Source organism: Crocodylus siamensis, chromosome 1, assembly GCF_052110815.1.
Source record: "Crocodylus siamensis isolate JL-2025a chromosome 1, ASM5211081v1, whole genome shotgun sequence".
In the NCBI taxonomy this organism is placed as follows: Eukaryota; Metazoa; Chordata; order Crocodylia; family Crocodylidae; genus Crocodylus; species Crocodylus siamensis.
The window spans coordinates 124002081-124024922 of NC_143395.1; the positions used below are offsets into that span (position 1 = coordinate 124002081).

At 41.4% G+C, this 22842-nt stretch overlaps 1 protein-coding gene across 16 annotated transcripts in view; it reads left to right on the forward strand.

Moving 5' to 3' along the window:
- ARID1B (AT-rich interaction domain 1B) overlaps positions 1-22842 on the forward strand; it is a 446992-nt gene that overhangs the window by 417548 nt on the left and 6602 nt on the right. For 8 of the 16 annotated variants that reach the window (XM_090041894.1, XM_090041757.1, XM_090041803.1 and 5 more), the window contains 6 exons: positions 8196-8334; positions 9868-10040; positions 13007-13157; positions 14170-14286; positions 15996-16092; positions 20240-21029. In XM_090041894.1, coding sequence (XP_089898020.1) covers positions 8196-8334; positions 9868-10040; positions 13007-13157; positions 14170-14286; positions 15996-16092; positions 20240-21029 — 1467 coding nt within the window. The remainder of the gene's footprint in view (positions 1-8195; positions 8335-9867; positions 10041-13006; positions 13158-14169; positions 14287-15995; positions 16093-20239; positions 21030-22842) is intronic. The other 8 variants (XM_090041776.1, XM_090041821.1, XM_090041855.1 and 5 more) reach the window with 1 other exon arrangement.

Below are 22842 nucleotides of genomic sequence, written 5' to 3' on the forward strand. Positions count from 1 at the left end.
ACCAACAGCAGTAAAGACATGGGAGCCCAGTCCATGGAATAGACTTAGCTACCTTAGGGCACTTTTACATGTACTCTGGGAGTGGAAGGGGGGCAGCACTTTAATTACAGCGGCTCTGAGAGCTGCTCTGAATTGAAATGCTGCCGCCTCTTGTGTATCAGCATCCCCACGCTTAAAAATGGCAGTGGGGCGCTTGAACTAAAGCAGTTGCCACACTTCAACAAACTCAATTAATCGAGTCTGCCGTGAAGAGCTGGAATTCCAGCATGTCGGAGCAGCCTCCATGCTCATGTACAGGCACCCTTAGTTCTTACACAAGGTCCCTGTCAGGCTAGCATTCAAGTTACTAGCCTGTGCTGCCACTTCTACACTGTTATTTCACTATGTAAATGTCCCCTTATTAACAGAAAAGTGTGCTAGGGTGGCAAGCTCCTCCCAAGCTTTCCATCTGTGATTATTATGATTTCTGGAGATTCATGCAAAGAAAACAAAGTATTCCCCACCATAGCCTTAATGGTGTTTTGATATTCTTGACCAAAACGTGTACCAATTCTGCCTATTTTTGCAGTAAACGCTAACCTGCAAATGATCCTGTTGGGTATTTGTTATGCTAAACCAGGGATTGTCAACCGGGGTTACACATACCCCTGGAAGGCCCTAGGGGGTAAGCATGGGTAGGCTGGGACGGAGAGTCACCACCCCACACCACTGCATCCCAAGAGCAAGAGAGGGGAGGTGGGAGGGCAGCAGCACCCCTCTGCAGGCCATACAGGCACCACCCAGCCAGCCAGATGCAAGGTGGGGGAAGTTTACACATGCCAGTTTCTGCTGCCGCCCACCACCCTGCACTGCATCTGGTGGTGTGCCACCCACCCTCCCGCTCGCTCTGTGTCTGGCCACGCACCCAGGCCCCGCTTCCACCCGCCAGGGGCACACTTATTAAAAAAGGTTGAAAACCCTTGTGCTAAACCCTTAATGGCTACAAAGGAAATGAGTTTTAAAAGGCTTCTGACATTACAAATCTGTTTTCCGCTGTTACACTGTGGGCATGTCTACACATGCCATTGTTACTACGCTGTCATTTAGCACTTTAGGAAGTACTAAATGGTGACACAGTAACAGCCGTTACTGCACTGTGCCAGTGGCTCACGGTTATTTTTGCCGCTACGTCGCTATAGCAAGGGAGCACGTCGCTACAGCAGCATAGCTGCAGCATTACGGTTTGTGCTGGCTGACACTATGTTGCTGTAGCATACTGCTCCAGCAGCGTAGCATCTCGTATAGACGCGCCCTGTATGTTCTCTCACTGCTCTGAAATGCAATGTCCTTAGCCACAATAAATCAGCTAGATGCACGTGGATCTCAAAATTATGGCCGCTAATTAGCCCATGTGTTTGAGGCTGAATATTCATCATTGTGCTGGCTGAGAGTCTTCCACCATTTTGCTCATACAGCTTGAGCATGACAAGTCCCCTCCCAGCCGCGCACAGGGGACGCCCCGACCAGAACCCAGAGCTTGGCCTTGATGTCAGTAGAGCAAACCTGGAAAAGTTGGTGCCTGTGTTGCGAGAGGGGGAGAGCCACCATTGCTGCGTTTCCTTGGCAGCAGAGAAACAAGACTTGGGGAGGAGGGGGGAGAAAAGCCAGTCATTCAATTAGTAAGTCTGTAACCAAAAACCCATCCATCTTTCCTGGCAGGTGGCTGACTGCATTTCTATTATTAGCTGACAGGTGATGTCACAAAACCTGTCATGTAGCCAACTGGGGAATCCCCAGCGGAAGATAAATGAGAGAGGGGTCCGGGTTATAAACAAAGGTGCCCTCTGGTTGACCTCCATTCACTGCAGACCTGTGACACATCCAGCGAGCCCTCCCTACCCCCTCCCCCACCTCGCCAGAATTAGGGCACCGGGTTCACGCTGTGTAAATTATCTTCCCAGCGTGGTGTCTGGCTGTTCAGTCTGAAGTACGTGAATGTACTTAACCTTCAGTAACCTTTCTATTGTTTACTTTAGAGTATACATTTGTAGCTTCTGGCAAAAGGTAGGGATATCCTAGAGAGCATGTCAGGCCTCATATTAATGGAGTTTCAAGAGGTTGCATTCATTTCTTTTTACTTTTTTTTTCCTGAAGGAAAAAAATGCTGGCAAGAGAGAGACTTTTTTTTGCTTAACTGCATACTTGAGCTATTGTAAATAAAGGGTCTTCCCTGCAGCCTTGCTCATTGGCGGGCAGACCTTTCACGGGAAAAGCCATCGCGGTGCTGATCTCCTGCAGCTAAGGATGAAGTGGTCCATAAAGGAAGCTGTGAAGGAGCTTGTAGGACCTCTCCTTCCAATTGGCACAAGATACTGTTTTATTTCACTTTTCTTTTATTGTTTCCGTTTTTTAAAAGCTTTTTTTTTCCTTTTTGAGGAAAGCCGAGGTGACACTGGAGAGACAAATGCTCAGCGTATGTGTGCACGCACGCGTACATGTGTGTATGCGGAAAAATTTCTTATAACCCAAACTGACTAGATACAAAAGTGTTTTTTTTTTCTAGATATCTGCAAGTCAGCTGCTTGGTCTCAGGTACTTTTAAATAAACACATACTGTTGTCGGAGTCCTCCTTTTTAGCTCTCCATTGTTGTTGTTTTATTATACTAAAGGCAATAAAGCAGCACTTGACAAACAAGGCAAGGTCCCTGTTTTCAAGGAGTTTACAATCGGGCTTGGGCAGCCGCAGTAGAAACAAAATGATAAGCTGCAAGGTTGGATGCAGACGGTGTCAGAGAACAGATTAGCTTTGGGAATCTGAACAAAAGTGGGATTTAAAGAAGGATTTGAAGGAGGAGCACACAGCAGTTTTGCTACAAAGAAAAATGCTGTTTGTGATTTTTGTCCAGAGAAGTATTATGAATGATATGGGGGGGAATAAAAAAACCCAACAGGATATGTATATTAAGCATTGTGGGACCATGCATAACTTGTCTGCCTCACCCACCTCATGTTGAACAGAACACAGTATAAATAATATGGTGAAGGACATACAAATATGTGTACTCTGAGCATAGATATATAATCTATAATGCACAATTATTTATATTAAAAGAACTTATATTAAAGGTGCTTGACTTTGCACTTTTGACTAAGGATGCAAAGTCAAGCCCTCAAAAAATCTGAAATGCTGAAATGTTAAGATTACCTGTGCAATCTTTAGTGTGACCACCCACCCATATATATTCCAGTACAGCTTTTAATCATACAACCACATACTACTTCTTTCCACAGATACCCTGTTCAGTTCAGTACACCAAATGCAAGGTGCCCACTGAATATGCAGCTAGTCAATATTTTGTTTTATCCTTATTGTTCAATATGTGGCTTGAGGCCTTATTTACAGTGCAGCGTTCAAACCCTGCTCAGAAGACAGAATTATTAATTTTCTCATGGGCTGTCTTCTGGCATTCATCACCCTGGCATCTGAAAGCTTCAAAGGCATGAATTAATTAATCTTCACAACACCCCTGTGAGATGAGAGGCACTGTGATCCCCATTTTTACAGAGGGGGAACCAAGCCAAAAAGAGATTAAGGTAAAATATATCCAATAATTTTGAGAGGCTGACTTGCAACAGCTAAGACCTGCCTTTTCAGAGGACGTAGCCTTACAGTGCTTTCTCCGGTCAAAGCACAGCTCCCATTGACTTCATCAATAGCCCTGAGTGCTCAGCACTTCTGAAAATTGGAACCCCAGGTCTCAAAGCACCCAGCAGACGGGACAGTCAGTGACCAGCTGCAAAAATTCTGATTTAAGTTACTGCTCCCCCTGGCATCACATAGGAAGTCCTGTGGCAAAAGCAGGGACAGCACCTACTTCCCCAGGGCTACATTTGGATTCCTTAACCACAAGACCATCTTTTCTCTGCCTGCACTCCCTAGCTTTGCTCATGGCACAGCTTCTACCATCTGTATGGGTCCAGCACACAACAGCCTCCTTCACCTCACATCCTCAGACCAGAGCCATCCTGTGCAATGAATGAAGCAGAGGTCGCATAGAAGAAATTGTATTTGGTGAGGTAGTTAAAGACTACATCATAAGAAAAAAAACCCCAGGAATTTGCTGATGGCAGAGGAATAAGTGATATTTGGGGGGTCTTGGGCTGACTACACCTAGCAAGCCCCACACCCGCATTCTCACCAGCTCCTTGTGCAGTCCACCATATCCAGTCAGTTACACTTCTTTCCCTTCATCCTGCCTTCTTGTCAGCTGTCACCCTTGCCACAGTGGTTCCCAATCCCAATGTCTTTTGCCATCCAGTCCCAGTCTCTTCCCCAGAGCTTCTCATCGGATCTCAGTCCACCATCCACACTTCCCTTCTTGACTCACCATCTCCTTCTCATCCAGTGGCAGCCTGCTCTTCCCAATTCCCAGTCCCTTTTTCCTCACTTCCCCTTCCAAGTCTCCAGGTGAAGTCTGCTACCCCCAGGTTATTTGTCTCAATGTGTTCCCTCTACAGTCCCTGCCTGGCTTGTCTGCATTCACTTCGGACACTTTCCTCCTCTGCCTGTGCCGAGCAGGGTGTGTTGACAGTGCAGGAGAGAGACTCATTGCTATTAATTCAGTGTCCAGACTTAGATCCATCCCAGCCTACAGTGGCCAGGCACTGAAATTACAAGGGAAGTCTTGTACAGTACCATGCCAAAGCATGATCCATGCAGACAGGACCTTCATGGAATTTAGCTGTGACTTTGCAGCATGTTGCTACTGAGCATATATAAACTATAATTTTTCAGAGGTTTATAGCTTGTCCAGATTTTCATAAGGACAGCAGAAGGCATAGCCCTAACATAAGAACCATTTGCCTTCACTTCAGGGTGTGGATCCAAAGCCTAGGCCCTAGGGTCAGTAGTGCTTCCGAAAGGAAATGTTCTCAGAATGTTTTTAAATGGGAAAGGCAATTTTCCAAGCCATGTTAGAAATGGCTGAACCACTTTGGTGGATACATTAAAAAATTAGCATAAGGCAGGGGCCCACTATGAAAAATTTTACACCAGATGGCTAAAGTTTGAGGAAGTGATGGCAACTGAAAACCAGATCTTAAAATGAAAGTGTTGGGCAGCCTTAGAATTGGGTAGCACTGCTAGCTTCACCCATAACAACCAACATTTTGAGTGTTTAAATTATTCTGCCACGAGGAAGGTACTTTGTATGCTAACACTGTTCATAAAACATAAATTAACTATTCAGTGGCATTCAGGCATGTGAAATAACTTGTTGATCTCCTGTAATTCCTAGTAGACTAATTATCCATATCTCACATACCCAACTATGTCCTTGTTGGAAACCCATGGCCTAATAAGCATGGGGACTGAAATACTGGCCTCTTGAAGGCTCAGATTGAGCAAAAACATTTTCTCTATGAGTATCCTCTCCAGGTCAAGGTTGAGGAACATGAACAAAGCACTTTTAGAAAGATTGCTGTCCCCATGCTGGCTTTGACATTGGCCCTCTCGTTATACAACATGTTTAGCAGCTATTTGTAACCAGTCATTTTTTAGCAGGTGGAAACTTAGCTTGCAAATTCTCAGCTGGATCTCTCTTTTCCTATTTTCAAATCAGACATGTTTTATATAAGAGGATTTTATAACACAGTTATTTTATAATAAGAATACTATGTATTTTTACAGTTCATAAATAGAGAAAATATGTCTTAAGGTCTGTCAGCTTTTTTTTCCCCTTTAGATTGGAATTAAGTTCTTCTTGCCTGGGGTTGGTTAGGGAAGAATTTAATTGGTATTTAATGGCCCATCATGAGAGATTCTTGAAATATACTGGTGGAGGCAATTTCATATTTTATAATAAATATCATGGTTCCACGCTAGGTTGCATACCTGGTTTTAATTTATAAGCTCAGAAACATCTAGGACTTAACTGAGAAATGGTTTCAGGTTTTTATACTTTTCAGGGAGGCAATCTATAATTTGCCCATGAAGGGACTTGATGATCTTCCGAGGTCTCTTCCATCCCTAATGTCTATGCAGTCTATGAAGATCTTGAGATTTAAAGCCAGGGTACAAGCCCCATTACTCAAGTTCTTTAATTTAGACAGTGGTTTTTTTGTGAGGAGACGCACATTTATTTTTGTTATCATGGTACAGGCATATCATTGTAAATACCCAAAGCCCCCAGACAAATATAATATTAGTATAATGTGAGTTTGGAGGGTATGTATATTTCTTTGTTTACTATATTAAGTGGATCTGGATTTTCTAAAAAATTTTAGAACTTCATTACTATTGGGCATAAAACTAAATGCTGTTTGAAAAGTTGAGGATCAGGGATATCCTGATTATACATGTTGCAAACAGGACTGATTTCCAAATTTGGCAACCTACAATACAGAAGTAGATGAAACAAAACAGAAAAAAGTTGGTCTTCAAGCTGGAGTAAGATGCATCCATCAAAATGCTGGAGGCTGCTAGGATTTTGGACCAGTCCTGACCTGTTGTCCCTTTTATGTCATCAAGCCTTTGCTGCATCTGTCCCTCCTCCTCCTCTCCCCCCAGCAGCAGCATGCCCAGTGATTGAGCACGCAGGCAATAGCCAGGCACTAGGAAATGCTAACATAACAGTCTGCAGCCAGGCAGTAAAAAACCTAAGGAAATTTACATTTAAAGCCAAGTTGAGTTTCTTTCTGAATCTTCTGGTGTTCTGTGCTGCTTCTTGTAGTGAATCTTTGTCTCCAGCAACTAAATTAATTGATTTTGGTCCTGCAAGCCTTCCTCAAGTAAAATTTGCCTGGAAGTCAGTCAGGGCACCAGGCGTAGAGGGCAGGGCAAGTCAGATCCAAAGCTTGTACTTGAATTCCTTAATTCTCATCTAGCAGACTTTTAAAATTAAATTAGTTGGGAAAATATACTTCATGTAGTGAATATGTCCATCAGATATTCTTTAATAAGGAAACCATATGTTTACTTAAAAGACACACAGTAAATGTATTCCTGCACCAATTTTATATGATGTATTCATTTGACTAGACCTGATATATACCTGCTTATTCTCATTGGATTAGAACTCCTCACAAAACTATTTTATCTTCATTATAATTATATTAAGAATACAGTCATTTACCAGGGTGAAACAGTGCCACAATACAGGTGCCCTCTATTGCTTACTGAGGTCTCAGCACAATTGGTGCAGCAGATAAAATGGGTGGCGTTGAAGAGTTGTCTTATCTAATCACATGCACACAATGTATGCATACCATTTCACTGAAAAAAGTACCTCCATAGATAAGGCAACAACACTGCAAAAATGCCAACTGCAGAAGTGTGGTATGAAAAAGTTCTTCAGTGTCCTGTCATACTGTACTTCCATGACTCCTTTACCCACGTAACTTCTTAATGAGTCAAAGTTTACTGATGAGTTATAGTTTGCTCGTAGTAGCTAACTTTGACTAAGATATAAAACCAAGGACTTAACCACTTGATATTAAACAGTCCATAACTTTTTTACAAGATTAGGGGAGTTAACTGCAATTTCCTATTACATTTTTGATAATTTTGAATTTGTTAATTGTTTTCTTCTTTTCTAATATTCCCTTTACTTTTTTTGAAAAAAATGCAATTTTTTTTCGTCCAGTCTGAAAAGTTATGCGAGTTTGCTGTAAATCAGTTGCTACATTCCAACTCAGACACAGCTGCCCTTCAGTGGTAGATGCAATTATGCCATTACTCTGATATATTTATGTACCAGTTTAAGTGTGTAAAGTGTTGTTTTAGGCTGAAAGTGGCTTTATACATGTGTATGTGTTGTGGAAGTGATTATGTAATAAGGTTATACCATTTTTGTGTTGTGGAAGTGATTATGTAATGAGGTTATACCATTTTAAGAATAGCCTATTAATTACAATGGTGTAAACCAGAAGTTAATTTTGTATCTCGTGCCTGTGATTTAAATTAAAAGTCCCCCATTATCTAGATGATTTCCATTTGTGTTGCTGTAGGCACTGGACTATTTGTACTTTTAGAACGAATGGGAATTCCTCCACCACCTCCGAGGATGGCTGAAGTATTGAAATTCATGCTATAAGCACAGTGTTTGTAAAAAAAAACAAAAAAAAAAAAACACACCATCTTCTCTCCTTGATGACTACTGTTTCCTCAGTAACTGGCTTAGTATCTCAAATATTTCCTTATTTTTTCATTTGCCAGCTAATTCTGGTTCCCTGCAAGGTCCACAGACTCCTCAATCTACTGGTAGTAATTCCATGACAGAAGTGCCAGGCGACTTGAAGCCCCCAACACCAGCATCAACACCTCATGGACAGATGACACCTATGCAGGGTGGCAGGTATAGAAGACACAAAGTGCTACATTTCATGCTTTTTCTCTTACTGTATAAAACTCCCCTGGAATCCTGTGTACAGTTCTGGCTGCCCAGGCTCAGAAAAGAGGGATTCAAACTAGAACTTGTGCAGAGAAAAGTTAAGCTCTCCCCATTCCCTTGACCATTCTCCTGTCTTCTCAGAGAAAGCTGAAAGAAGTTGGCTTGTTTAGCATAGGGAGAACAATAGATGATATGGGATAACACGCCAAGAAGAAAGCAAGAATGATTTAAAATAAAGGGCAGTATTGGCACAAGAAGAAATGAATGTAAACTGGCTCTGTGTTAATTTAGGCTGGAAATTAGGAGGAGGTCTCCAACCACCAGAGCAGTGAAATTCTGGAACTTCTTTCCAAGAGGAGTTGTGAAGGCAACAGATAGACTAGATTTAAGACTGTGTTTGATTGGTTTATAAATAAAGTTATATGATTCAGTGATTGCATGAGGTAGTAGGGCATGCAGGTGATGAACATGGACTTTTCTTCTAACCCCACATTCCAATAAACCACACAAATTTGCTGAACCAAGACATGAAGCCCTTGTTGTATATGTTTAAATACATAGTACCCCTTCCCACCCTCTCTACCTCTGAGCTAAAGGAAGAATTTGGTTAGTTAAGAACATTTTATTCTCATTTAAAGGACCTTCAAATTTTTACTAAGCAGCAGCAAGCCAGAAGAGGGCACTCTTCTCATGTGTACTTCCACTGAAGGCTATAGCAGAAAAAATCCTGGTGACATCAGCGGAAGCAGCATTATGTCCCAGACTGCAACAAAATAACTTCTGTCTGTTTATCTAATATCTCTTTGGCCCACAGGTTCTCAAAGATAACTGGCTATATGGAGAGGTGGAAAGGGCTGGGGCAACCGTTATTAAGTATCTGTTACTCAGATTATTTGAATTTTCTTTCTTCTTTGTAAAAATAGTCTTCTTTGCCTTCAGAATCTGGGAATTATCAGGTCAACCGGCTTTCAGGCCAAATTTATAAGGGCTTTCATATAAAGAAGGCTGCAACCATAAATGTTACTACCGCTCCACAATGAGTGTTATGTAGGAGGTAAAACTAAATGCTGCTGTTTAGTTTTTCTCCTAATATGAGAACAAGGAGGTGCTTAGTGAAATTGAAAGGTAACATATATAAATGTGAGAGAAAGTACTACCTGTTTTACACAACACGTATAATTAACCTGTGAAATGCATTGCCTTAGGGTGTTAAGGCAAGCAGGTCAGTAAGATTCTGAAATGGTTTCGATTATATGAATTACCTTCAACTGGATTAAAAAATCTTTAAGTGAAAAGTAAAAAGCCAGCCAGAATTAGGAAGAAAGTGATTTGGTAATTGTTTATTGTTACATACTTTGTCCCTTGCTCTGAACCATTTTGTGTTGGCAACTGTCAGAGATTGAACAGTAGACTGAATGGATTTAGAGCCTGGACTGGTAGCACAGTTCTTCTAATGTACTCCTGTGGTGTTAATCTTTCTCTTTTTCATCTGCTTAGGAACAGCGCAGTTAGTGTGCATGATCCTTTCTCTGATGTAAGTGACTCAGCATTCCCGAAGAGAAACTCCATGACGCCAAATGCACCGTACCAGCAGGGGATAAACATGCCAGATATGATGGGAAGGATGCCCTATGAACCGAATAAGGACCCTTTCGGTGGGATGAGAAAAGGTATTTATCTCGTGGGGGTCTACATGTGTTCTTCCTAGGTTTCATCTAAACAGGACATTCTGGTTTTGTCAAGGTGTGCTTAGTGTTGGTCTTTTTGTATATCCTCTCATCTCCTTCATCAGTGACATCATATTCCTATAGTGAAAAAGAAGGTATACATGCAGGTATATCTAAACATACCTTTTAACCACTTTAAAAGGAGTGGGGAGCTGCTCTATACAAGTATACACCAGCTGATACAGTATAGCACTTAGGACTGCATGTACCAGTTGGCTACACTACTGTACATTTAACCTTGAATACAAGGGAGTAAAAGTTGCAATGGTTTTGCTCCACTTGTATCATTCCAGAAGCATGCACTTCTAATAGTTGCACCTTATAATTTGAATGTTTGATACTGATACAGTTGCTGTCTTTCTGTACCCTGCATCTCTCTCTTATCTGCATGTTTCCCCATCTCAGAGTCAGATTATACTGTTGTAAACTTCAGGCTGTAGTAAGATCTGAAAGTGTCCATTAAGTTTGTTTCGGCAACACTCTATAGAACTTAAACCATACAGTTAAGGTTCATCAAGTTAAATGAGGAGACTTGGACTCTTCATCCTCTAATAGCATTCTTCATAGTAAACTGTGTTGCAAAATCGGTAACATTCCCAATTGCGGTAGGAGACAGAGTCAGAATTTCAGATTCTGTCATGGCCATAGTACAGATTCACAGTACAATCTTTGACAAGTCTCCTGCCCTCTTTGCCTCAGTATACACAGATGTAAAATAGATATACTTTTGAACTGGGTACTGAACATGTGTGTGAGGTTTAATTAATTAATTGCTAAAACGCTTTGAGGTCCTCTGATGAAAGGTATCACATAAATTTAAAGGTTTTTTTTAGAAAGCAGGAATAAAAATAACATTAAAGCTAATTCCAGTCCCCTGGGCACTTCTCTAGGGCCCTTCTGGTGAATTTTAAAGTACATTTAAAAAGGATCTTTTGAATTACTTCCTTACACCCTTGCATGCAGGAAAGAGTTGAGGGTATGAAGAGAGGCAGAGTTCTCTAGAGAGAAGAGCAGCTGGTGGGGGTGAAAGAAAGTAAGAAGCAGCAGCTGAAAGAGAGCAGAAGGAGGTGATGGAGAAGAAAAGGACAAAAAGCAGGTGAAAAGGATAAAAGGAGATGCAGTGGTGTCATAAGTTCAAAAAAAAAAGTGCTGCTGATGCGACTGTTTAGAAAGGGCTCTACAGTGGGTAGAGAAAGCCCTCATGTTTCCTTTAAATCCTATATTGTACAAAGGTACAGTGGAGTTTCAGGGGAAATTGAACTGTTTTTGACTTAGACTGACTTGGATTTCTAGGTCCACCCTGAGGTCAAGTTGACTTACTGCATCTCGCCACTTGTTTTATACTTAGTCATAAGTGAAAATGAATGCTATGATTGTGCCTTAGTGTTTCTTGCAAAGGTGACCATGTCTTAAAACTACGTCTTCCCTCTCCCCCGATGAAACTCAGATCTGTTCTCTCACACAGCGCATTCTATTGATGAGATTGCTGCATCTGCAAAACCATTTTGAGGAAGAGGAAATTGCAGACAAAACCTGGAAACCTCTTTCAGGGTCTCTAGCATCTTCAAATGCCATCCTGTAATGCAGGGGTCAGCAACCTATGGCCTGCCGGCCAAATCCATTTGGCAAAGAAATCTTATCCAACACAGGGAACGAGTGTGTCAGAACTGTGCCATGCTGCCCATCCTCTGCAGTACTGCCACCACTGCCTGGCCTGCTGCTCCTCAGCACCTGAGCTTAGCTTATCCCTGCTGCACAGGGACTATGGGTATCTGGCTCCTGGCCTGCTATAATACATGTAATTCATTCTCTTATCTTCTGGAATAAATAAAACTGCTTCTCTGGTCCCTTACTGTAAGGGTTCCTGCTTCTCCCATCTGGTGTTTTTTTCACTCCTTTACCTACAAATCAAGTCTGTCTTATATCAACAGGAGACAGGAAATGGAAACATTAGTTATTTGTGAAGAAATACTATTTTTCTTTTCTTGTATCTGTCCTAATATCTAACTTTCTTTTTAATGTTTAGTATCACAAACTAAAAAGATGAGGATAGAGCTACTTCATTCATTTATTTGGGGACTGATGTAACATAGGCTGCTAACCAAGTGTCTTTTTGGACAGTTAAAATTATACCAGTCTTGCTGAAAGATCTATATTCGGGTACAGGATCTCGTTCACAGACACATCACAGGCAGTGTTTTGCGTATGTAATGTATGGAAAGGAAGCCCTGTGACTACAATGTGCAACTAGAAATAGTGAGTTTTCTACATACGCCTTTCTGTTTTCTAGAGCTAAGTCTGAATTGGTGTATAACACCATTGGAGTGAAAAGAGGAAATATGATTTGAGCTTGTCTTTAGGACACAAAGGAAGATGTAAGATTTCCATCTGATAAATGTAATGCCCTAAGATGAGATTCCAAAGCTGATATTTTTTTTTTTTCCCCCGTTCCATGATATTCTGGCCCCCTTGCTGCAAAAGCTTACCATTAGCACTGTTTCAGGCACTTTCATCATTCTCCTAATATTTGTTACACATCTAGGGCACATTTATATGTGCTCCAAAGTGTTCGGTGTTGGATCCGACCTGATTAATCAAGTCTGTAAACAAGCTTTAGTTAAAGCACCCCCACCGCCATTTTGAAATGTGGGACACTGAATACACAAGAAGCTGCGTGTGTTTTAATTAGAGCAGCTCCTGACTTTCAGGAGCTGCTCTTATTAAAATTCATCCTATTACCCACCCCTACCCTGGAGCACGTGTACAGCTGCCCCTAGTGATTCAGCTTGGCAGAGTTAAGCTTTTGGACATTATTTTAAATGATGTCATTTAATAGAACCTGGAAAGTCCTCTTCAGACACCAAAAATAATATGTTTAATTTGCAGTTCTTTCTCTTTTCTTATTGCAGTGCCTGGAAGCAATGAGCCGTTCATGACCCCTGGACAGATGCCCAACAGTGGAATACAGGACATGTATAACCAGACTCCATCTGGAGCAATGTCCAACATGAGCATAAGCCAGCGACAGCAGTTCTCTTATGGAAGTGGCTATGACAGGAGGTGAGTCAGTCTTCAGCAAAAAGCAAAGTCTATTAGTAGAAATGATCCTCTCTTCTTTTTCATTCCCTCATACACTTTTCAGAGAACATAGTAGCCCCCACCTCCTGCAGCTGCTTACTAAATCAGTGGGAGTCGAGCCATTTGTAATGACTGAGTCTAGTTTTTTGCAGAAGTTAATAAGGAAGGAGTTGTCACACTTGAGAAGTCACTCAAGCTGCAGCTGATCAGCAAGTGGGTGTGTTTGACAGCTGCTTTTGGCAAGCTGCTGTGCTGTGCTATGCCTGGCTAAAGTAGCACTTGTGTTAGTCCTCTTGCTGTGTTCATACCTAAGCAGGTGTTGGCTTTTTCTGCATAGTAGATTTTTTGTTTATTTTAATTTTTTTCATGAGAACCAAAATCTGCATCTTCAGAATGTTATGTTTGGTTTGCTGGTGGCTAGAACTTCCTCTGGAGCGTCTAAGATCTATACATTCTTTCTGGGCTGTAGGAACACTACATTAACAGTATGTCCCTAATGGTCCTTTGCACACTGGTTTAGATCCACATACTTTACATTTCTGTGAAGTAAAATTAAATCCCACCCCTAGTCCTGCGAAAGGTTTTGAGGAAAAAGTGCCATTGAATTGCTGATGTTTACACAGTAGGAGGCAGTGCTTGGGTTCTGTAGTATGGTTTGCAAGCTGGAACCATAGATATTTTCCCCCGAATGCCTGCAGCAAGTTGTGCATTTTTGCTTCTTTGCTAAAGTTTCGTGATGACATACAACATAGTGCACAGTATAAGTTAATAGTGGGGTGTTTTTCACAGTCCTAGTGTGAAGCAGTAGAGGCAGAAAAACCCCCGTCTTACCATTTTATATTACAAAAGCCACGTTGATGGGGTACCAGAGAGATTAAGGGTAACAGCGAGAGGTTCTTAGGTGTGAGATTCCTTTCCATGAGAATTTATTTCTTTGGGAACTTTGGAGAATAAGTGCTTTTTATAGAATGAGGTTTCCTTTGTCATTTTTTAGGTCGGATCATGGGCTGGGTTCTGAAGGCAGTATGGGACCACCTGGTCAAAGCAACATGGTGCCTTCAAACAGTGACCCAAGCATGTACTCTCCTAATCGTTACCCTGGCCAGCAAAGGTGAACATTGATTTCTCTGTTTGTAATATCTTCATTAACCAGGTTATTATAAGACCTAGAAGCTATTGAGAGTATGTAGACAGAATATGCAGTAGCCTGGTGTGTTACTTTTGTTTGTGTGTTCCTATGTAGGTTTTTACGTTGGGTTTATTTTGGGGGGTTGGAAGAGATCCTTGATTTTGTATTTCCATAGATGTTAGAAGAGGAATGGTCTCTTTGTTAATTCCCTGCCAATATAGGATTAGATTCTGTTGTAATCTCAAATTTTCCAGATTACTTTTAAATTGTTTGGACTTTGAGAGTTATATCGTTTCATTTAGGTGGTGATCCTTCTATGGACTAATGAATCTAACATTCAAGTACTTTCCGATATATAACTTACGTTTTCCTTTGTTCAGTTTCATCTCATTACTCTTACCTTGCCTCAGACCTTAGACAATTTCTATCAGTTGTGTTGTTTATAGATAATCTCTCTACATTTATGGTGTGATTTTATGAGGTACCAAGCCAAGGCAATGAGGGTTTTGGGTTCTTAGTATCTTTGCAAGTCAAGCCCATTAGTTCTTCTTTTTTAACAGATCACATTCTCCAGCCCTCTCAACCTATTTTTCTCCTTTTCCCTAAATATACCTTGTCATACTTTGTCCAGAGCTATACCTCAGATTATCAGTGTATTCTTATTAGTGCAGTACGGAGACGGGCTGCTAACATCTTGGCCTGTAATACAATGCCTGTGTGTATATAGCCCGGAATTAAATTGATTTATAATTTGTCATCCCGTCAGACCTTAAGTTCTTATCCAGTTTGCTGTCCACTATCAGGTGTACATATTTATCAACCTCTGTATTTTCCTTCAACTGATTATCTGCATTTTATTAAAAAATACATTCAAAGAATGTTAGGATTTAAACTTAAACTGTCACAAGTCAAAAAATACCACAGGTAAGTTTACAAGTACAAACTTTGTCCTTTTGTGCCTGTGCTTTTTGACACAGGTTTAACAGACTGATAGTCTGTTTCTTAGAAAAAAGTATAACGTCTCAAAACATTTATTAAAATGTGAACTGCATGAATGTAATATCCTGTCATTTTTGTATTGTTATATGCTCATTTTTCATAATAAGCCAGCTAGAGTGAAAATTTCAATTGAAACCATTTAAAAAAAAAGATTAGTTATATTCTGTAGTCTTCACTGTTTTACAGTCAGGTTCTTGATGAGAACCACTCTTTAAAACTCAAGACTTTGACTTGCTGCCTTTCCTCTGTTAATCAGATGTCTTATCTACTAAAATATACCACCATGTTACACTGTTTTAACTACTCTTTACTCTGTGTGGTAACTCCATTTACCATATTCCTTCTGTGACTTCTACTCATAAGTGATAAATTACTGCAATACACGGGACTACTGTAATTCAAGAAATGTAATTGGTGTTGTACCAATCAAATACACTCTATACAAGAAATGTATTGTTTCCATTAGATTTCCTTTCATGGCACCTGGTGTAGGGGTTTAACAGCTTTGGCAGCATGCCCCCAAAATGCATTACCATCCATTCTAAAAATAAATTATTACCACTGTACCAAGTGTCTTGGTTTGAAAATTAAATGATGTGGTGAATAGACACACAATTATTAGAGCAGTTTCATTTTTCCAGTATTTTGGGTGTTCCATCAGTACTAAGTATGGTTTGAATGCATAATTCTAGGCATGAACCATATGCACAGCAGTACCCAGGACAAGGACCTCCCTCAGGACAACCAGCATATGGAGGACATCAACCTGGAATGTATCCACAGCAGCAGGTAAAAGAGAGAGACCTGACAATTCTTGTAACCTTTTCCAGTAAATTTCAACCCCTCCTACCCCAAAATATGCTTCATTGCATTGAATGAAAACACATTTTTGAATGTGTATGATTTTTGCACAGATGAGCAGCAAAGTTTGAGCCAAAGTCAGCATCCGTTTTAGCAGTGGGTATACAATGACAAAGCCATGTGTTAGCTCTAATGAAAAAGCATAAATTTAAGTTCCAGTTTATGGAATGTGAAATAGTTGAAAGTTGCAAACACACAAAGCAGACAGACTGGAACAATGCAATTCCTAGGCTGGTAATGTTGCACCACCCCATTTGCAGAGACAAACAGGAAAGCTGTTGCCTGGCAGACCAGAAAGCACTTGTCACATGCAGGAAACTAAATCCAGAAGTGTGACAGAAAGAGAAACATATAGCCCTCACAGCTGGTAGGGCACCCATAGTCCTATAATGAGTCCAGGGCTACAACAAGGCCCATACATTAGATAATCATATACCCTGAATATATATCAGATGGCTTATTCCAGATACAATATTAATATTGACATTTATTTTAAGCATTCAGACATTTGAGCTTTTTCATAATATAGGGAACATGCAAGCTATATTGAAAATTAAAAATATTTTTATAGACATAGAATTTGTAATATATTGGTAATATGCCGTGTATGAAATTCTGACCGCATTGAAGTCAAAAGCAAAACTCCCTTTGACTTCAGTGGGACTAACATTTCATCCTGTGTGTTAAAAAGTAGTTGGTAGTCAACTCTGTAAATAAATTTAGGTCTAGTTTCCGAATATAAGCCAGCTTTTAAAACAGGGCTGGTTTACACATTTGCAAACCACTTCTCACTCCTGGGCAAAGATTTAGTAAATATTCAGTAAGAGGAGATCTGAAGTTACAGTGTATAGAAAATGCACTTGAAGTTTACTTTTGAAATGTTCTACCTTACTTCTTGGCTCGTAATAGTTCCAGTATGACTAGGTCATGAATCCCCACATTTGTGGTCATAATGAGAAATGGTGTCCTGAGTAGTTTGGTGTGATTTAATAGAGAATTTTCAAAGATCTGTACCAAAATTGTTAATGATACCTCACACTAAAATATTCAAAGAATAAGTTAATTGGGTGCTCTTAAACCGGGATCTGCATAGAATTTACAAAAATATACATAAAATTCAAATTACCACTATTAAGGATATTATATCCTGTTTCCTATGCTAGATGTCCTTTTCTAGAAACCTGCTAATGGAGTATTATTTTGACCTTTGCATATTTGTCACATTTTAGGGGCAAAAATTAAGGTTGGACAGATGGTGTGAAGTTGCATGGGATGAAAGTCAATGGCTGAATAACCTTAGTGGGACCTTCTTTTTGACATGACTTTGGCATGCTGTCTTTTTCATCTTCTAAATCCCTTTTTACATCTACACGCTCCCTTGTTATGACTGCCATCCCAAGCCAGCAAATGCTTAGTCCCAGTGAAATGAGATTACTCACATCTTTAAAATAAGTCTGTGTACAACCAGGATCTAAGTACGTAACCATCACATTTGAAATTGTGGTGTAATTTAATTTAAACAGTGTCAGTGATTCCTCTTTCTTGACTTCCACCAAGCATGCATCTTGTGGCAGTGTTCATCTCCCAGCTGAGTTTACCCCAGTATATTAAACACTTGTTTAGGACCAAAAGCAAGCCACAGACCCTTTATTTCTGGAATAGTTTGACAGTTCAGCAGTTAAGACTGAACTGAACTTTAATGCAACACAGTGGTTATGATTTTTATATATGCCAGAGTCAAAAACTGAGAGGGTATGGTTCCCACAGCACTTCTAAGTGACCCACTCTGCATACATAGAGAATTTTTTCTGATGTTAACATTGGTACATTAGTATATATTGTTCAATGTGTCTGAGTTAGGGTTTCTTGGGGAGCCATAACTTCAAATTTACCATAGATCATATATTCAAAAAATGCACGTTTAATTCACATTTTTTGCCTCAAAGCATTCAGTGTAACTTGAACCATGGAATGAACTCCCACAGGAACTAAGCACCAGCACAAACTCACCACCTCCTACCCCCAGCCTAAGACTCACTTTTTTTGACCTGCCTTCTTCAATGTAAATGCATACCAGCAGGTACAGAAACACTACCCTCCCCCTCTCCCCCCCCAAAAAAAAACCCCAAAAAAACAAAAAACCATAAGCTCTAACAAACAAAATGCTATCCCACACAAACAATTCTCCTTAGTCCTTAGAATAGAGTAAAGCAGTGATTCTGAACAAGGGTGTGTGGGGTGCCATGCAACATTAGCATTGTTAGGAGTGCAAACAAGGTTTATAAGATAAACCCAGAAATTTCAAATAGGTGTTAAAAAATAGTTTAGGAATTTCTGACCCTTCTGAGTTGTTTGCAAAAGAAGAATTGCTCTATTATCTTTTCATAGCCAAAACAGAAGTGAAAGCTATGAGCTGGCATTTCCTGAGGGATGACTTAAATCTGAAACACTGGACTAACATAATAGATATTAGTTGTATCGCGTAATGTTGTAGTGTAAGGTTCTTATGTAGTAAAGTTGGTAAGGGTAGTATAAGAATCCATATAGACTAGCATAGAATGTTTGAATTTGCCCATTAGCTAGAATAATCTCACAGTAAATTAAATGCGACTAGGGGTGTGCGGGTAAAGATGATTTAGAGCAGTGTTTCATGACCTTTGGACTCAAGGCACCCCTCACTGGATTTGAAGCATTACTCCATAACTTATGTGAATTGAGTGGCACCTAGTTTTCAAGAGTAATTTATATGTTGCAGTGCTTATTGCCTTGTAGAGGGGCCAGGCAGTGGGGGTGGCAAGTTGGCCAGGAAGGGACAAGCCTAAGCGCTAATCAGTGTATATGCTCAGACCTCACAAAAATCTCCTCACATCCCATGGCACCTTTCAGTTGATCTGGGAGCATCCCAGACTTGGGGTAACAAAGAATCACTGACTTAGGGTAACAAACTCAGCTGAGAGGGATGTTTTCCTCCTCCAGTCAGCCTAGTTTATTTGACATGTATTCTGTCAAAACCCATTGTTTAGATGTGTGTCCTTAGAGGAGAGTGTCTGTGGCAAGCTTTAAATTGAAAAAATAATGTTTAGTTGTCCAAGCATAAAAAAGATCTGAAAGAGATCCTAGCAGGTGAAAAACTACTTTTTCAGCTCTGGGATGTGATGGTGAGAATTTGATGGTGAGAGTTCTTAAAAATAAATAAATAAATCACTCTTGGTCTGATAGCAAGCACTAGAAATTTGAGCCCAAGGGTAACATTCTGTAAATACCACGTTTTCCCATATCCAAGATGGCCCCTCCCCCCTCCCAATAATTAGAATCTATACATGCAAAATTATACATTTGTGAATTAGACTCTAATTAGTGGAAGGCTGTCCTAAATTTGTGCCCCCACTGCTGTGGTGAGGAAAGCAGCAGTGGGGAGTGAGGGACCAACCCTCCCATCCCTTGCTCCCCTCGTACCTCTGTGCCTGTCCCTGTGCTGCCTGCATCCCCTTTTGTGCCTCCTGCCACCTCCCCCTCCATGCCTATGCCTGCCCTTTGCTGCTTGCCCCCGCTTTGCCCTTTGTGCCTGCCCCTACCTCCCCCCCTCCCTGCCCATCCCCCCTTCACCTTCTCCTGCAGCTCTGTTCCTATGGGGCAGTCAGCAGCATGGCAGTTCCAGGCCAGGCAGGGTTGTGGCTGGAGGGAGTGAAGGCAGAGCAGAAGGTAAGGTGGGGAGGAGGCAGTGGGTGGAGAGAGAAAGGATACAGGATCCCCACCATACACCCCGCAGTCTCCCCCATGTTCCCTCCCCCCTGGCCATGTGCCCCCTTTCCTGCCAAGCAAGCCATTCCAGCCCAGGGCAGGCTCAGCTTTCTATCAGTTTATGCATATGTATACAAATAAAAGAAATGTATCTTTTGTTTGCAGAAATAGTTATAACATTACTGCTATACTATTTCCTACCTAGCGTGCTCATTTTGCAACGTTGCCCTCATGCTAATGTGCTAGAATCTAGGACTGCCCGTTCCATTTTTTGTTACATGTTGAACAGCGCTCTTGGCTAATCAAGCTGATTGATTGAAACATTCCATTTCAGAACTACAAGCGTCATATGGATGGCATGTATGGGCCCCCAGCAAAACGCCACGAAGGAGAAATGTATAACATGCAGTATGGCAACCAGCAGCAAGAAATGTATAACCAGTACAGCAACACTTACTCTGGACCAGACAGGAGGCCCATGCAGGGACAGTATCCATATCCATATAACAGGGAGAGGATGCAGGGCCCAGGACAAATACAGCAGCATGGAATACCACCCCAAATGATAGGCGGCCCCATGCAGTCATCATCCACCAGTGAAGGTCCTCAGCAAAACATGTGGCCAACCCGAAATGATATGCCTTACCCTTACCAGAACAGGCAAGGCCCTGGAGGCCCCACACAGGCCCCACCCTATCCAGGGATGAATCGTACTGATGATATGATGGTACCTGATCAGAGGATAAACCACGAGAGTCAGTGGCCTTCTCATGTCAACCAACGTCAGCCTTCTTATATGTCATCCTCAGCCTCCATGCAGCCTATCACTCGACCTCCTCAGTCATCCTACCAGACACCACCCTCAATGCCAAACCACATCTCTAGGGCTCCAAGTCCAGCATCTTTCCAGCGCTCTTTGGAGAATCGTATGTCTCCAAGCAAGTCTCCTTTCCTACCCTCTATGAAGATGCAAAAGGTTATGCCCACAGTTCCAGTATCACAGGTCACAGGTCCTCCACCCCAGCCACCACCCATTAGGCGAGAAATTACCTTCCCTCCAGGCTCTGTAGAAGCATCACAGCCAGTCTTAAAACCAAGACGAAAGATTACCTCAAAAGATATTGGTGAGCATCCAACAAATGCAGAAATAGAAATACAGAACCTGGTTTCAGTTCTGATTTCTTTTCTTTTTTTCCCCTATTTTGAGTTTGACCTTGCTTTGAAAGAGAAACTCTGGTAAGTGTAGAGTGATTATGTTCTGTTAAACCATGATAGCACCAAACCACTCTTGTATAGCATGGGTGGTTATCCCACATGTCAGATATAACCCAAGAAATGCAACATGGGATTTCAGCAGCTTGGAACAAAAGGAGCATTATGTGTTGAGACCAAGTCAGTTGTCTTGAGACCGGTAGTCCTCATAGTTCTGTGTTTGTATTAAAGATCAGGGCAGCGTCAGACTCTCAAATTTCGTGTTACCCATTGTTCCAATATCCATGCCAAATGGCCAGTGTATTTATTAGTTGAGTAGCTGAAAAATTGGAACATTGTATGAGAAACATACCAGGCGCAGTATCATTGAGTCATTTCTTTATGCTTACCAAGCTTCATAGTTTCATAGTTGGTAGGATCAGAAGCAACCTAAGCAGATCATCTAATCCAACCCCCTGCCATGGGTAGGAAAAGATGCTGGGCTCAAATGACCCCAGCTAGGTGGCTGTCTAGCCTCTTTTTGAATACCCCCAGGGATAGGGGAAAGCACCACTTCCCTTAGAAGTTGGTTCCAGCTCCAGCCACCCTGACTGTGAAGTAGTGCCTCCTGATATCTAGCCTAAATCTACTCTCAGTCATCTTATGTTCCTTGTTACCTGCAGTAGTGCTCGGGGGAACAGGGACTCTCCCTTTGCCTGCTGGTCCCCCTTGGCAAGTTTATAGGCAGCCACCAGATCCCCTCTCAGCCTTATCTTGTGGAGGCTGAACAGGTTCAGGTCCTGTAGCCTCTCCTCATAGGGCCTGCCCTACTGCCCCCTAATCATATGAGTTGTCTTCCTCTGGACCCTTTCAATGCTGTCCACATACCTCCTGAAGTGCGGTGCCCAGAACTGGACGCAGTACTCCAGCTGCGCCCTGACCAGTGTCGCATAGAGGGGGAGGATCACCTCCTTGGACCTGCTCGTGATGCATCTATGGACGCATGACAAAGTGTGATTAGCCTTCCTGACTGTGTCCCCACATTGGTGGTCCATGTTCATCTTGGAATCAGTAGTGATTCCAAGATCCTTTTCTGCCTCTGTGCATTAAATAACCTTTTGCTCGTTCCAATACATCTGTTCTTGAAAATCAGAACTTTATTATTTTTTTCTCCACAATTTTCCCAATTTTCTTTCTTTCTCTGAGTGTCACAATTATCCCACTACAGGTGCTCAAGTTTCCACTTTTCCTTTGGTCCCATCTCATTGGTTTTATTGTGGCTTATTTGTCCCATTTTTTCCTGGTGGTAGACTTACACAAGTCAGCTCCTCCAAGATACAGCTTCCATCATATTTGTCCCCTCAGCCAACCTGAGTTATCTGTACAGCAACCACTGCACTACCTGACTTTGAATACTTTAATCATATGTGATCTCTATCTCTGCAGTGTGCTAAACTAATTAAATATAATTCAGTTGGGATAAGGTGCCCCCAGCCTTCCTTCCAGCTGTCACCCCAAGAGAAGAGTAAAGGTCTGAAATTAAAACAGAATTATATGTCTCTTGGTGGACCTTTTGGTTTGTTTATTTTGTTTCTTAGATTTTTCAAGTACTCAAATATTAGAAAGACTGTTTCAGCATAGGCAAAGGCAGGAAAAAGTGTTATTCAGACACCCCTAGAAACAGTAGCTTTCTGGCTTTACTTTTTGCCATTAAGACAGAAGAACAGCTGGACTCCACAGTTGAAG